This window comes from Carcharodon carcharias, chromosome 7, assembly GCF_017639515.1.
Source record: "Carcharodon carcharias isolate sCarCar2 chromosome 7, sCarCar2.pri, whole genome shotgun sequence".
NCBI classification, from domain to species: Eukaryota; Metazoa; Chordata; class Chondrichthyes; order Lamniformes; family Lamnidae; genus Carcharodon; species Carcharodon carcharias.
The window spans coordinates 37,649,283-37,662,556 of record NC_054473.1 but is presented as its reverse complement, the minus strand read 5'-3'; the positions used below and the strand labels follow the sequence as shown (position 1 = coordinate 37,662,556).

Sequence of the window (13,274 nt, the reverse complement as noted above, 5' to 3'; positions counted from 1 at the left end):
ATTCACCATTTGAAGAAAGAAAGCAACTGGTCACAAGATCTCCAGAACCACTGTTGTAGTATTTTAACACTGAAAAGCTCGTCATACACCAGGTTAATGCACCACAGGGCAGGTTAGGCAGAGTGATCCTTCAAGATAACAAACTGTGTCTTAGATACCATACATACTGATAAAAGTACAAAACAATTAGTTGCAAGTAGAGATGTTAGCTACTGTGAATGCTGCAAAAAATTCTATGGGCTCAATTTAATGGCCATGGCAGTGGTCCCATCCATCGGCTAGAAAGCTGGTAGCAGCCCCACTGCGGCCATTTTTGGAAGCTCCAATGGGATTAAATATCAGTCAAGCTGTCTGCCGTTGGGGTTTCCATGCCTTTAAAGGCAAAGAGCCTGCCTCAAAAGCTGTCATTCAATCAGAGGGCCAGCACAGTTGGCCACTGCTGGGACGGCAGCTGATCACAGAGCAGGAACATTGATGGAGGAAGTAAGTGGGTCAGGCTTATTAAGGCCAGTCTGGCAGGTGAAGGGAGGCTTCATTATGAAGAATAGAGGATCTTTCAGTGGGCACCATTCTTGCCGCTGGGAGGCAGCAGGCGGGGGTGTCCTTGACATTCTCTGTCCCTGATTTAATTGGAGGGAGACGAGAAGATTGTGAGCATTCCACCACCCACCTTGCCTCCCAATTCCACAGCTGCCCACTGCCTTCCAGCCCATTCAGGAACGTGAGTGGGGAATTAAATTTAGGGTCAGATTGCAAGTGAACACAAAGCATCATATAGAAAAATCATGATTGAGATCACCATTGTAAACATAAAGTATTCTAAAAGTATTATTTGAATGTTCAATATACGAGGGAAAAAAATCCCAAACAAAAACAAAGAAAGAAATGTGTGAAAGAAATCCCAGTTGTAGACTCAGGTTGTAGTTATTCTCTGAGTGCTGATATTCTGATAGGCCGGGATGTCTATATCCTGCTTTGACACTGCTAGAATCCTGGCACAGGTTCCTGGGTTAGGGTTCATCCAGTTTGTCCAATATGCTCTAAACAGGATTCCAGCCACCAAGAGGCTGCCGAAATTGTTAGGTCACAAGCATCCTAGTGGTAAAATGAGATCCACGGAACAGAGGGAGAAAAAATTGTTTCAAGACCCAACACCACCATTGGCAGAATTTAAGATTATTATTACTGCAACCTAGTGCTGACTGTCACCTTCCCCACAGCAATCCCAAGAATTAGTAGTAATTGGGGTTGATAGCAGGGAAATCCACTGTGGGCCGGAGCCTCGCCACCTTTTGTATGCAACAGGTGGAAATGGTTAAATCTTAATTGCCTTCTAAAGTAGTCTAGCAAGCAACTCAGTTGTATAACATTGCCACAAAATCATGGAACTTCCTTACTAAAAGTATTGAGGGGACACTTTCACTGCACAGACAGTTACATGCAAAGAAGGTGCTCTACAACCTTCTTAAGGCAACTAGAAGTATGTAATAAATGCCTGCCTTGCCAGCAAAGCCCACATTATTGAACGCATTTTTTAAAATGTCCACCCACTTTAGTGGGATTTCTGACAAGCCTCCAGAGGCCTATATAAGCTGAGAATGCAACTCTGAAAAGTTGTATTCACTTCACTCATGCTGCTGTCTTTTAATGCTGCAAACTGAAAGATAAGTTGGAAGCCAGGCCTCCAAGTTTTCCAAAGTCTCACTGGAGGCCCTTTTCTCAGGACTGAGGGTGAGGAGTGAAGTTTTCTCTCCCACCAATGTCATGAAGATACCAAAAACGTGTGTTTACCATGCTTGGAGAGAGCGGCAGAGATTGCCTGCTTGAAGATCACTCCCAGAACCTGGATTCAATGTAAGAAACATTTCAATGGCCTGACAAAAGCAGTAAGGGTGAGTATAGCTCTTAATTTCTCCAACTTTCAATAGCAGCCTGCACCAGTACTTCCACCACCCCCAACACACCAACCCCACGTCACCTAACCCCACCCATCCTCACCCAGCCTCCCTCCAACTCGCCACAACACTTGAACAACTCTGCAGTCAAACTAGCAAGAGTCACTCTAGATGGATTTGAATGTTTATGCCCTGCTTCTGATCACAGTGAGCAGGGCAATTTACGGTATAAATTCAGCATCAGATAATATTTAAGAGATTCAGTAGTGGAACATTGCATTCCCTAACAATGCGTGAATTAAAGCTGTTTCATGAATGGGAAAGAGCTTGAATTATGGTCCATGTTTTTTTTGTACAGGTGATAGAAAATTAGAACATAACATACACCCAACTCTGAGCAAGATCTTCTCCAGAAATGTGTGAATTGGCTCATCTATAGATCTTAGCTCACCATAATAAAGGGAGCCAGCACCCATGTGCAGCTGCACTGCAGGTGCTGAACTTCACATTACTGGGTCCTAAGTTAACAAAGACAAAGTTAGTGGCCTGGAAATTTAATAAAATCTTTCTGAGTTTGCAAAAGAGATGAATCTTTCATTTTAACTAAATCCAAACAGTAAAGTTAAATGAAAACATAAATATTGTTCTACTTGGTGTTCTGTAGACATTGTGTTATTGAGTAATTTGTTTCATACCTGGATACTGTCTGAAGAATCCATTGGCACTCCCAAAGTATTGCCATAGAAGAGAAGGATCACGTTCAAAATTGTCAACAAAAATTTTGTTTAATGCTTCAGACCAGGAAACTCCATTTACTATAGCAGGGTCTGTAAAATAAGAAAGAAAAATTGCCTTTATCTTGTACATAAAATAGCATTTCCCACAAAATCCACATCTTTACAAGAGAGTTTCCAATTTCATTTAAACTTTAAGGGAGGACGGTAGATGAAGTTATTGGCAGATTGAAGTAGATAAGTGGAGGGTGAGTCACTCTGGCAGATCAAAAGCACCACCAGAACAGGTTTGCGTGTAGATCCTGCCTTGCTCTTTCAGACAGGTTATGGTGCATGACATGGAGTGACCTATAATAGAGGATACAAAGAACTTAATAAGTTAGCCAAAATAATACAAAAAAGAGTAAAATAAAATAGAATTTTTAAACATCTTAGAAGCATAGGAAGCTTTGCAAATTTATGTAATGAGGACCAGAATCTTCCATTCTGGTGTCTAAGTTCATTGGCAGGTGTGGAAATGGGAATGATTCCCACTGTGAGGCAGATGGCTGACCACACACAATCTTGCACTGTTCAGCTCATTACATATACATCCACAAGGAGCTTGCCAATCAGGGTGGGCCGGATGTCGCCATCCCAACTGTTACCTCATGGGGTCAAAGGTTCAGGTGCCATTTTTAAGGGTACCCAGATTGCCAATCATTCACTGTAAGCCAGGAGATCTGGATTCTGCCAAGACCAGGGTGTCGCAGACCAACCAATGTGTGGCCCCATGATTCTTCCCCAGGCCATCCAGGAAAGACGGGAGGTGCTGTTTCCCAGGCATGGCAGCAGGGGGTGCTCCCTGACCATGGCAGCCTGGGAGGAGGTTGCAGCAGAGGTTAATGACTGTGGGGCCCACCAAAGAACTGCCCAGAAATGCAGGAAGAGGATGAATGATCTGCTGTGCTCTGTAAACTGACACTCATAAGGGCATCAGGTGGTCTAAGTGTGTGAGTGCACAGGGATGTCAGACAAGAGTTTGGGTTGCAGGACTCAGCAGCAGATGGGACATATGCATGGAATGTGTGGCAGCCACTTCATACTCTCAATGTTCTACCAGTTTCAGGACATCCTGCTTGTTAATCACTCACAGGGGAGGGCTCAGGAGCTGCCATAGACTTGCAAGCTCCTAAACTGCTCAAGCACCCATTGGGATGACAATCAATCTTTCTGACTGTCTGCAGGACAAGAACTCGCACAACAGGCGGGAGCCGGAGCGGGTGAAGACCAGAGGGGGCATTTCAGACATTAGAGTCCTCACCCCTTTTGAGCAGCAGGCTGCAGAATAGTTGGGGAGGAGCAGACTATGCCTGTGCTAAAGGCGAGATAGGACTCCCCCAGGAAGCCAGTGAGTATGCCTCCAGTCTGCAGTTGTCAGATGCACCCACAGGGTTACACGTTGTTTTAATTAAGGAGCCTGCTTAGGCACCCACTAAATCTTTTCCCCATTCCAGATACCGGCAAGAAAAACAGAAGACCCACAATGGAGCCCAGTACAGAACTAGCTCCAACCCCATCTCTGTGTGAGTGGCGAGGAACACTGTAGATGCAGTTTTAGGGTTGAGAGAGTGAAGCTCTACACTGTCTTCTTAACAATGGAAAACCAGAAGCTTCCCTACATGTTTAGAGAAAGTTGTAGTGGACACGCCCAATCGTTACTGGCTGATCTTGGTGATTTGTGATTTTGAGATAACATGCGAGTGAAGGCTGCAAATGTGGAGGCAATGGGCAAGTTAGCCCTGAAGGCAGAAGGGATTGAGTGCAGGATTAAAGAGGTGTGTGTGTGGTTGACTGAAGTCTTTGTGAGACCTCACATGGAGTCTTGGTTGGCCTGCTTGTCTCCTTATCAAGGGTTTCAGTAGACCTCGCATGAAGGGTTTGCAACAAAAGCACATTGGACCTTATTGAAAGATTGGGGTCTTAGACCATGAAGTGAGAGAGAATAGAATGGGCCATGCCAAAGACCGTGAGGCTATTTATGTGAAGTATCATCCGTTCTAATGGGGCTCTACAGGAAAGATGTTTACCTTGGCTGGGCTGTTCAGAATGACTGATCACAGTCTTGTACTAATATAATACTAAGGCCATCTAGGACCGAGACTTGTAGGAATCTCTGCAATTGGACGGTCCAGAGTGCTTGCTACTCAACAGCCCAGGTTGCAGGTGAGGCCCTCAGTGAGTGAAATTGAAAGTAGCCCCGAAACTTTGCGGCATGATTAAGATGTCAAGGGATGTGGGTTTACTATGGGTGAGTGGCGACTGTGAGGGGTGGTTGGCAATGGGGGCAGGGGTGGGGAGCGACACAATCTTCCCTGATAAATCTGCATGGAATAGTGATCTCGAGGAGCCAAATAATGTTCTCATGCTGCGCCCCCTTGTGTTCCCATATATCTGGTTCCGCCTGAAAGAGCTCTCTATAAGGCCTCCACATTGGGAGCTGGTGTGAGGGTGACATGAGTGCATCCCTGCCAAAGGAAGATTCGATATTGCTTCCAAGTTGCCATGCACATAAACTTTGTGAGGGTTGGGTAAAATCTCAATTCTACTTAAGGTGCCTGAGGTCATGGGAGAGCAGAGTGCTTTGCAGGTTTCAATGCACGCATATAGTGCCTAGGCTCTGTATATCAGCACAGGTTGGTGCATGCAAAGGATCAAACACCAGTAATGCAATTTATTTTCACTATCATAAATCAAGGTACATGAGAGCAAAGTATAATATCTATAACCAAATAGTAAAGGAAATATCTTGGCAGCTTACTCTGCCTGGAATCTGTTGGTTGTCAGGTTGTCATGGGCCTGCCTGCCACGACATACCCTTGCAATGACCTCTGCATGTGGCCCTGTGACATCCTGTCCCTTGTCAGCACCATCTGCTTCCTCATTGTCCAAGGAGATATCACGGTTCTCCATCTTTCTCTCAGCCAAGACATATCCTCTTTGTTGCACGAAGTTGTGCAGGGCGCAGCAGACAACGATGATCCAGGACAGACTGTGGTGAGTATTGGAGAGCCCCGCCTGGGCGGTCCAAACATCTGAACCTCATCTTTAGGAGGCCTATCATCTGCTCAGTCATGGCCCTTGTGGAGGCATGTATGGCATTGTAGCTTTCCTCAACAGTACACTGTCGAAGGTGAGCTGGTGTTATCATTCAGGTCTTCTGGGGATATGCCTTGCACCCAAGGAGCAGCCCTGCAATCACCGAGGTCCTTCAAAGACTTGTGGCACCTGGGAGTATGTCAGCATGTTGACGTCATGAGAGCTCCCTGGGAACTGAGCACAAACATGCGGGATTTGCCTTCTGTGGTCACATATCAGCTGCATGTTCAAAGAGTGGAAACCTTTCCTACTGATGAACGTGACCTCGCTGTTGCCAGGGAGTTCTTAAGACTGCATGTGTGCAGTCAATAGCCTCTTGCACTTGCAGGAAACTTGAGACTGCTACAAATCCAACATTCTTGCAGCTTAGTCTTCAGGAACAAGGTGGAATTGGACAAATTGGTACGCTCTCCTGAACATGGCATCTGTCACATCCCTGATGCACTTGCATGTCACTGACTGGGAGATGCTGCAGAGTTCCCCAGTGGAGCCCTGGCAGGAGACACTGACAAAGAAGTTTAAGGCAGTAGTGACCTTTAATGCCACTGGCATGGGATTGCTTTCAAGTTCTTGTGGCTGCAGGTGGTGGAGAAGCTGGCAGATAGGTGGAACTACATTCAAGGACATTCTAAGGTGCCTCCATCATTGCCTTTTGCCCATCTGTAGATAGCTGCACCATCTACAATATACCCATGGTTGGGTCAATGCTCACTGTTACATTAACCCCTGGTCTCCAGCATCCTGAACTTCTTGAGGCCTCGTTGCCTCTTGCTTCTCAGTCCGTTGCTCCTCCTGGCCCTGTGCCAACCTGCACCAGTCCTTCCTCCTCCTCACCTGGATGACAACCAATGGAAAGGCAGGGTTGCTTGCAACCTAAATCATCTAGGCCTCGAGGAGCTGTGAACTAATTGCAGAAATCAACTTCTGAGCATTTTCCATTCAGGTTTGTCTCCAAGTGAGAGCCACCGAACCAGTGCTAATCCCTGTGCCTGGCTTCTGTCAGACACGGCATTCCCACCACACACTCCCAGGTGAAGGGCATCCTGAAGAAACAGAGATGAGTATTCCTCCTGTTCATACATGACTGTGTATGGAGACATTGCTCTTTGACTACAGTGATGACAGCCATATGCAAAAACCCTCCCTCTGACACTTTCAACTTGTCTCCATTACCCTCAAGGCTCTAAATAGAGACCATTGCCGTGGTAGCAAGAGCCTTTAGATAAAAGCAAAATACTGAAGATGCTGGAATTCTGAAATAAATACAAAAATGCTGGAAAAGCTCAGCAGATCTGGCAGCATCTATGCAGTGAGAAACAGAGTTAACATTTCGAGTCCATATGACTCTTTAGTGCTCCGAAGAAGTGTCATACGGACTTGAAGTGTTAACTCTGTTTCTCTCTCAACAGATGCTGTCAGACCTGCTGAGTTTTTCCAGCATTTTTTGTTTTTATTACCGAGAGTCCTTGTCAGCCATGACCATTCATCTGGGAGGATGGAGGTTTGGAGCCTGGAGTTTGCTGCCCTCCACTAACCACACCAGCAAACAGCCAATGGCACAGAATGAACGGCAGCTCCAGACCTTGCTGGAATCCAGATTTTATGAGACCCTTGAGTCAGGGTGCAAACCTGCTACTGTGTGAGCTTCACCATAGAAAGGAGAACACAACTGAGCTTGGTTCTCATCCAGTTGCATCATGATCATTAGGATATCCCTTTAGTTGGCAATTGTGCTCACCTTGAACTCCACCTACCTGAAAAGACCCTCCTCCCACGTCGAGGGGATCACAGTTTTAGTGTGACAGCGTTGCACAGGAAGAAGCAATCAAAATTGGGAAATAAGAGTACTGGTTCGAATTGGTCTTGTGTACCTCAAAATGGAATGCCAGTTTAGACCAGTACTCATATTTCCCAATTTTTAGTGTTTTCTCGTTTTGGGTAAGAATCTCAAAATGGTGTGCATGACATTCAAGACTTGCTCAACCAACTTCTACCCTCCCCCTGTCATCCACCAACTTCCCCCATCACACTTGTCCCACCCAATATAACCATTCCTCTCCCCTCTGTGACAATGGTGACCATTGAACCAGTCCCCCCATTACCCTTGCATGTATAACCATCACCCTCCACATGCCTTCCCTCCCCTCTGAGCCCACACCCATTACCATCCCCATGCCCACCCTGACACTGACCCTCCTGTTATCCGGGCCACCTGTTTCATCCATTTCAGTGACTCTCCCCACCCTCATCGCAGCAATGAAACGTTCAGCTACCTGATTATCATGCTGGACTTTCCACCCCACCGCATCCCACTCTCCCCTCTCACTGTGACTGTTCCCTCTGCTGCCCAGTACCCCAGGACCCCGCTGTAAACAGCAGCAACCCTGCCCTCTAGAACCATCGCTCTACCACCATCTCTGCCTTGCAACCCTTACCCCCACCCAAACACAGGATCCCCAGACTCCAAAATCACAGTCCTTCCCTCCATTGCATATCGCTGCATCCTTGCATTCCCATACTTCCTCTCTCCTTGCCTGGACAGCCTTCCTCCCTCCCACCCTTAGACTGCTTCAAATGTCCAGCCTCCACTCCAACCTTCCATCCTAACCCCCTTCCAGCCTTAGCCTGCCTCCCCTGTCCAGCCTTTGTGCAGCTTGGCCTGCAGGCACCCAATCTGATATAAAAGACTGAGATTTTTGAGTGGTCCCCAAGAGGGCTAAAGCAGCATCTACTCACTTCAAAGATGTGGGAGGAATGAAGCTCGCCCGGTGCAAGCCACTTATGTGCATTTGCACATGTGAACATTCTAATTTCTCACTGGCGGGGAACTTAATTTGTAGGGTGAACTTAATTCGGCGAGGTTGCCTTTCAATGAGCATGCATTACAAGCTAATGCATGCAAAAGGACTTACTGACATTGTTCATCAGGAAGCTTGACCCACCTTTAAACTCCCAAGAACTTAATACCTAAATTTCATCCCGCCGCCAGGGAACTAATTTTTGGCCTCCTGCCAAATCAAGCTCCCCGGTCCGCCAAGCTTCCCGCTGCTGGGGGGATGGGAAGATTCTGCCCGAGTGTTGAACCATGTGGATGGATAGGTCTCAAGTTCAATTCCAGACCTATGCTGAGACGGATTATCTAAACTGGTTTAGCAACGGCCATACAAACGTTAGCGTCATCTCCCACAAGTTAGGAATAGGGAAAATTGGTCAGGTCTTCCACAAGTACTCAACTGTGGACATTGAGTGAGGTCAGAATTGGACTGCAGTTGAATAATCAGCCTCATGGATAAGGTTCAACTCGAGTGTGATGCTGTAACAAAAGCAAAAGTGGTACTGTGAGGTGTTTTCAATCAATTCTTCCAAGAAGGAAGTGAAGGAGAGAAAATTGATGAGAACAGGAAAGGAAAGAGTATTTAGCTGAGATATAATGTAAAGTTATCTATGCCCATAGAAGACCTTTGATTGCATATCAATTTATTATACAACAAATTATGGCACTATATTAGCCATGAAACCACCCTTCACACAGATCCTTACTAACTCTGCAATCTGAGTTGACTTTGAATTTAAAACACCAATAAAACTCTCAGTTGCAATGCATTATGTTCCATCATACCAGCTGCACTGTCAAAAATGATTGAAAATACTTTCAAACAGCACATCAGTAAATAGTGTCAGTCCCAGTGAACAGAATCTTCCAGCAAAATATGTAAATTGGGCTATCGGCCAAAGAAAGGGACAGAACTGCTTTTCAAGTTCTACATCTACAAACTCAGTCTTGCGTGCAACAGTTCTGCCTTTTCTGGGATATTCACACAGTCAGGAAAAATACCATGGCATGAGCTAAGATGATCAGTAAATATGTATCTTTCTATGGGATTGATTGGTTACAATTTTTAATGGTCATTACATAAGTTAACAAACCAAGTAACTATTAAATTTGTACTTGAGCTTCCAAATCATTTTCTGTGCATAGTTATAAAGTGACTACATCTGACATGAGCACTGAAGCATTAAATTGAATTTGTTTGCTAGAGGTGCTGTACTTGTTCTAAAATTCATCCACTGTTCAGTTTGGGGGAAGGGCCCAGAATTATGCATATTTTCAACTTTTCAAATTATCTGATTCTGAAGGCAGAGCTGAAATTTATCTCAGGATCCCTTTTTTGAAATAAATTGCAGAAAAGCATTAAAATTAAGCTTTATTGCATTTGCTTATTGACTTCTATGTTACTATGAGTTGTGTTCAACTCATAGTGAGTACTGAAGACATCATTATCCTGAAATGCCCTGCAGCTTAAAGTGTTAATATAGCTATATATTATTTCTTATTTTAAATATAGAAATTTATAGAAGATATCCTTAAAAGATGAAAAATGGAATGCAAAAGCAAAACCAAAACATATCCAGATGAAAAGAAACAATGATTATAATAGGAACGAATAAGCAATGCTAATTAGGAAGAAAAAATGAATAAGAGGCCAACTCAAATGAAAAAGATTAAGATGTTTGGTTAATGATTTCCAACTCCAGCCTGGTTCAGTTCTAGCAAAAAAAAGCTGCTTTTACAACCCAAGCATGTACTAAAGTGCTTTTAAAGTACTTTTGAGTTGAAGTGTAGTGATCGCTGTAATGTAGGGAATGCCAATTTACAAACAGCAAGGTCCCACAAACAACAATATGATCATGGCCAGATCCTCTGTTTATCAGAACTATCAGCATCATTTCTCGATTCCACTGTCTTCACAAAGCTTGACATTCAACAGAGCTAACTTCAGGTACCACTAGCCGAGCAAAGCCTATATCTTACAGCTTTTTGTTATGTTCCTTCTGTTGGGCTGCTTTGCTCAGGAAACATGGTTGCATACCTATTTACTAGTGAGTGAGTTAGTAAACAAGATACTGAAGATGCAGAGACCAATGTAAGATGAAGTACATGCTGTTTATTTACACAAGTCACAAAGCACTAACACATGTGCTTCTCTAAACAGGCCCTATTCTAAACTACTGATTAACATTGTAGCCCATGCTACACAGCAATTGGATAATACAGTCACATGGTCAGTCTGTTCACATTCTCTTAAAGATGTATTGCACCTCAGATTACCACACTTTTGTTGCTCATGAAGGTGTGTTTCAGCACTGCGGAATACCCAATGGACTAAGTTCAGCTCCTAGCACATTCCAAAAGATTGTTTCTTCAATTTTGTCTGGCTTTAAGGGGACACTCAACCTATTTGATGCAGACAATATTAGTGTTAGTGAAGTGACTTGCGACATTAAAGACCATGTTACTGCAGCGATCTCACACGTGTATCTTGTTACACAAGAGGAACGGAGGCAGAATCAGCGACAGACGGTGTACTACAGAAAGTAATTCAATACCTGAAAATGAGTGGCTTCATGAAATAGAGGAAGGACTGGTCCCATACTACGTTGCATTGTGTGATGACAAGTGTATCACATGCAGAAGTCGAGCAGAAAGCCTGAAAGCACGACAGCAACATGTATTATCTTGCTCCTGAAGGACATGTGGATGTTGTTAAGATGAAACAATGATCCCGTGAAGCAGTCTGGTGGCCAGCAACAGATTGCTACATAGATGGATTCATTAAAAACTGTGCAGCTTGTACATTCAGTGTGTAGGATCAGAATCCCCTGCAACTGGACTTTATTAAATATAAAAACCCCAAAGACCTCGCTTCATTGACATAAACACTGCAAAACAAAATAGGCCAAACCTGAACACAGAGGCAGGCTGTACCACAAAGGGTTAATCTTCAAATGTCAATACTGAAACCAAATCGATACTGTGTTGTTACTGGGACATTATCATCTCAAAGGCACAAAGCAGGTGCCATCAGACAACCCATTTAAAGAAACTGGGATACCATCACAGCAAATGACCCTAAACAACAGCCATCACACAAACAAACATCGACACCAGCTAAGGAGAAATGGATCTTATCACATGCACATTAACTTGAGATCCAAAGACATCACACTGGGTTTGGGTCCATGGTTTCAGTCATGGAAACAACACCATGATGGATGGGTTGTCTGAACCAAGGCAGGAATCAGATTAAAGAGATTAAGGGGTACTAAGCACCAACCATCCAAACATAATGTGCTCCAGGGAACGTGCTTTTGATACTATAAACAAGGTTTGTAATAAAAAGTCCAAGGCTGTGGGGTCTGGCACTGCAGTTACCAAGGAGGATCAGGAATAGTCAACCTGATTCACGGACCTACAGCTGGCACCAGAACAACCAACCATGTGGAGAGCTGTAAGTATCAGCCAAATTCCCGAATTTGGGGCTGAGAATTAAGGATAGCTTTAAGGATAGTAACTAAATCCTGAATGGGGGGTTGAGTTGGACTGAGTAAGTTTTGGGGCAGAAATGTGGGGTCTTGCCTGTGGTTCTACTTTTCAGTGGAGTTTTAGAAATTAGTTTGTGATTTAAAGTGTTGTGCAGCATCATTACACTAGTTTAGAGCTCTTGTATTAGGGGCAGTGGAGGTGTTCTGTCAATAAATAAGTTTGTGGTTGAGCCTAAACCCCTGTGTCCCTGTGAGTTTGTCCTTTATAAAATCCTAAAGTCAAGAACCAAAAGTAAAGGTAAACGAGCACTGATCGAACCCCTTACAAGTGACAAATCTGTTAAACCATGTGCTGCACCTCCACAACTATAGCTCACAAAGCCATGGCAACAACTCCAAGTAGATATTTTTGGAGACATGCAAGCAATCCCTAATAATCAACATTTTTTGTTTGTTGTTCATAATCTACATAGCAAATGGATGGAAATCACGAAAACAAATTCCAAAACCACCGCTTTAGTCATTGACATTCAAAGCACGTTGATTACAAAATGGAATTTGCCGGAGAGTGTCACTACAGACAATGGAGCGCAGTTTATTTCCAGTAAATTCACGGAGTTCCCAGCAAGCTACAGAATTCACCACCACTTGACATCACAATACAACCCACAATCGAATGGTGGCATTGAATGATTTAACAGGGTGAAGAACTAACATGTCGGAGAGGAAAACATTTGAACAACCCATTCATATTCTACTTTGCAGATATCGATCCACGCCACACTCTCTGATCAGAAAGCCAATTGCCAAACTTATGATAGGTTGTAATTTTCACATGCCACCAACCATTCTTAAGCCATCACTGCTATCCACCAAGAATGTCAGAGCAAAAGCAGAAGAAATCACAAAGCAACACAGTGGAGCAAAAGCATACATTGACAGGCAAACACGCACAAGGAAACCACGGTTAGAAGTTGGAAATTGGGTTCAGGACAAACTACCAAATCACAACCATAAGCTGGCATCATCTCTATCAGGACCAAAGCAGATCAAGTGGTTGCTTTGTACCAACGCTTATCTGTTGCATGACAACACAAAATGGAACAAGAAATGCTTGATAGTGAGTAAGTGAGGACAGTGCTTATGAGGATACATTTCCTTTTCCGATCAGTGAATGTGATGT

At 44.1% G+C, this 13,274-nt stretch overlaps 1 protein-coding gene across 1 annotated transcript in view; it reads right to left on the bottom strand.

Moving 5' to 3' along the window:
- Positions 1-13,274, bottom strand: part of cacna2d3a (calcium channel, voltage-dependent, alpha 2/delta subunit 3a) — a 1,018,794-nt gene that overhangs the window by 561,086 nt on the left and 444,434 nt on the right. Inside the window, exon 6 of the mRNA XM_041191614.1 lies at positions 2,591-2,722. Coding sequence (XP_041047548.1) covers positions 2,591-2,722 — 132 coding nt within the window. The remainder of the gene's footprint in view (positions 1-2,590; positions 2,723-13,274) is intronic.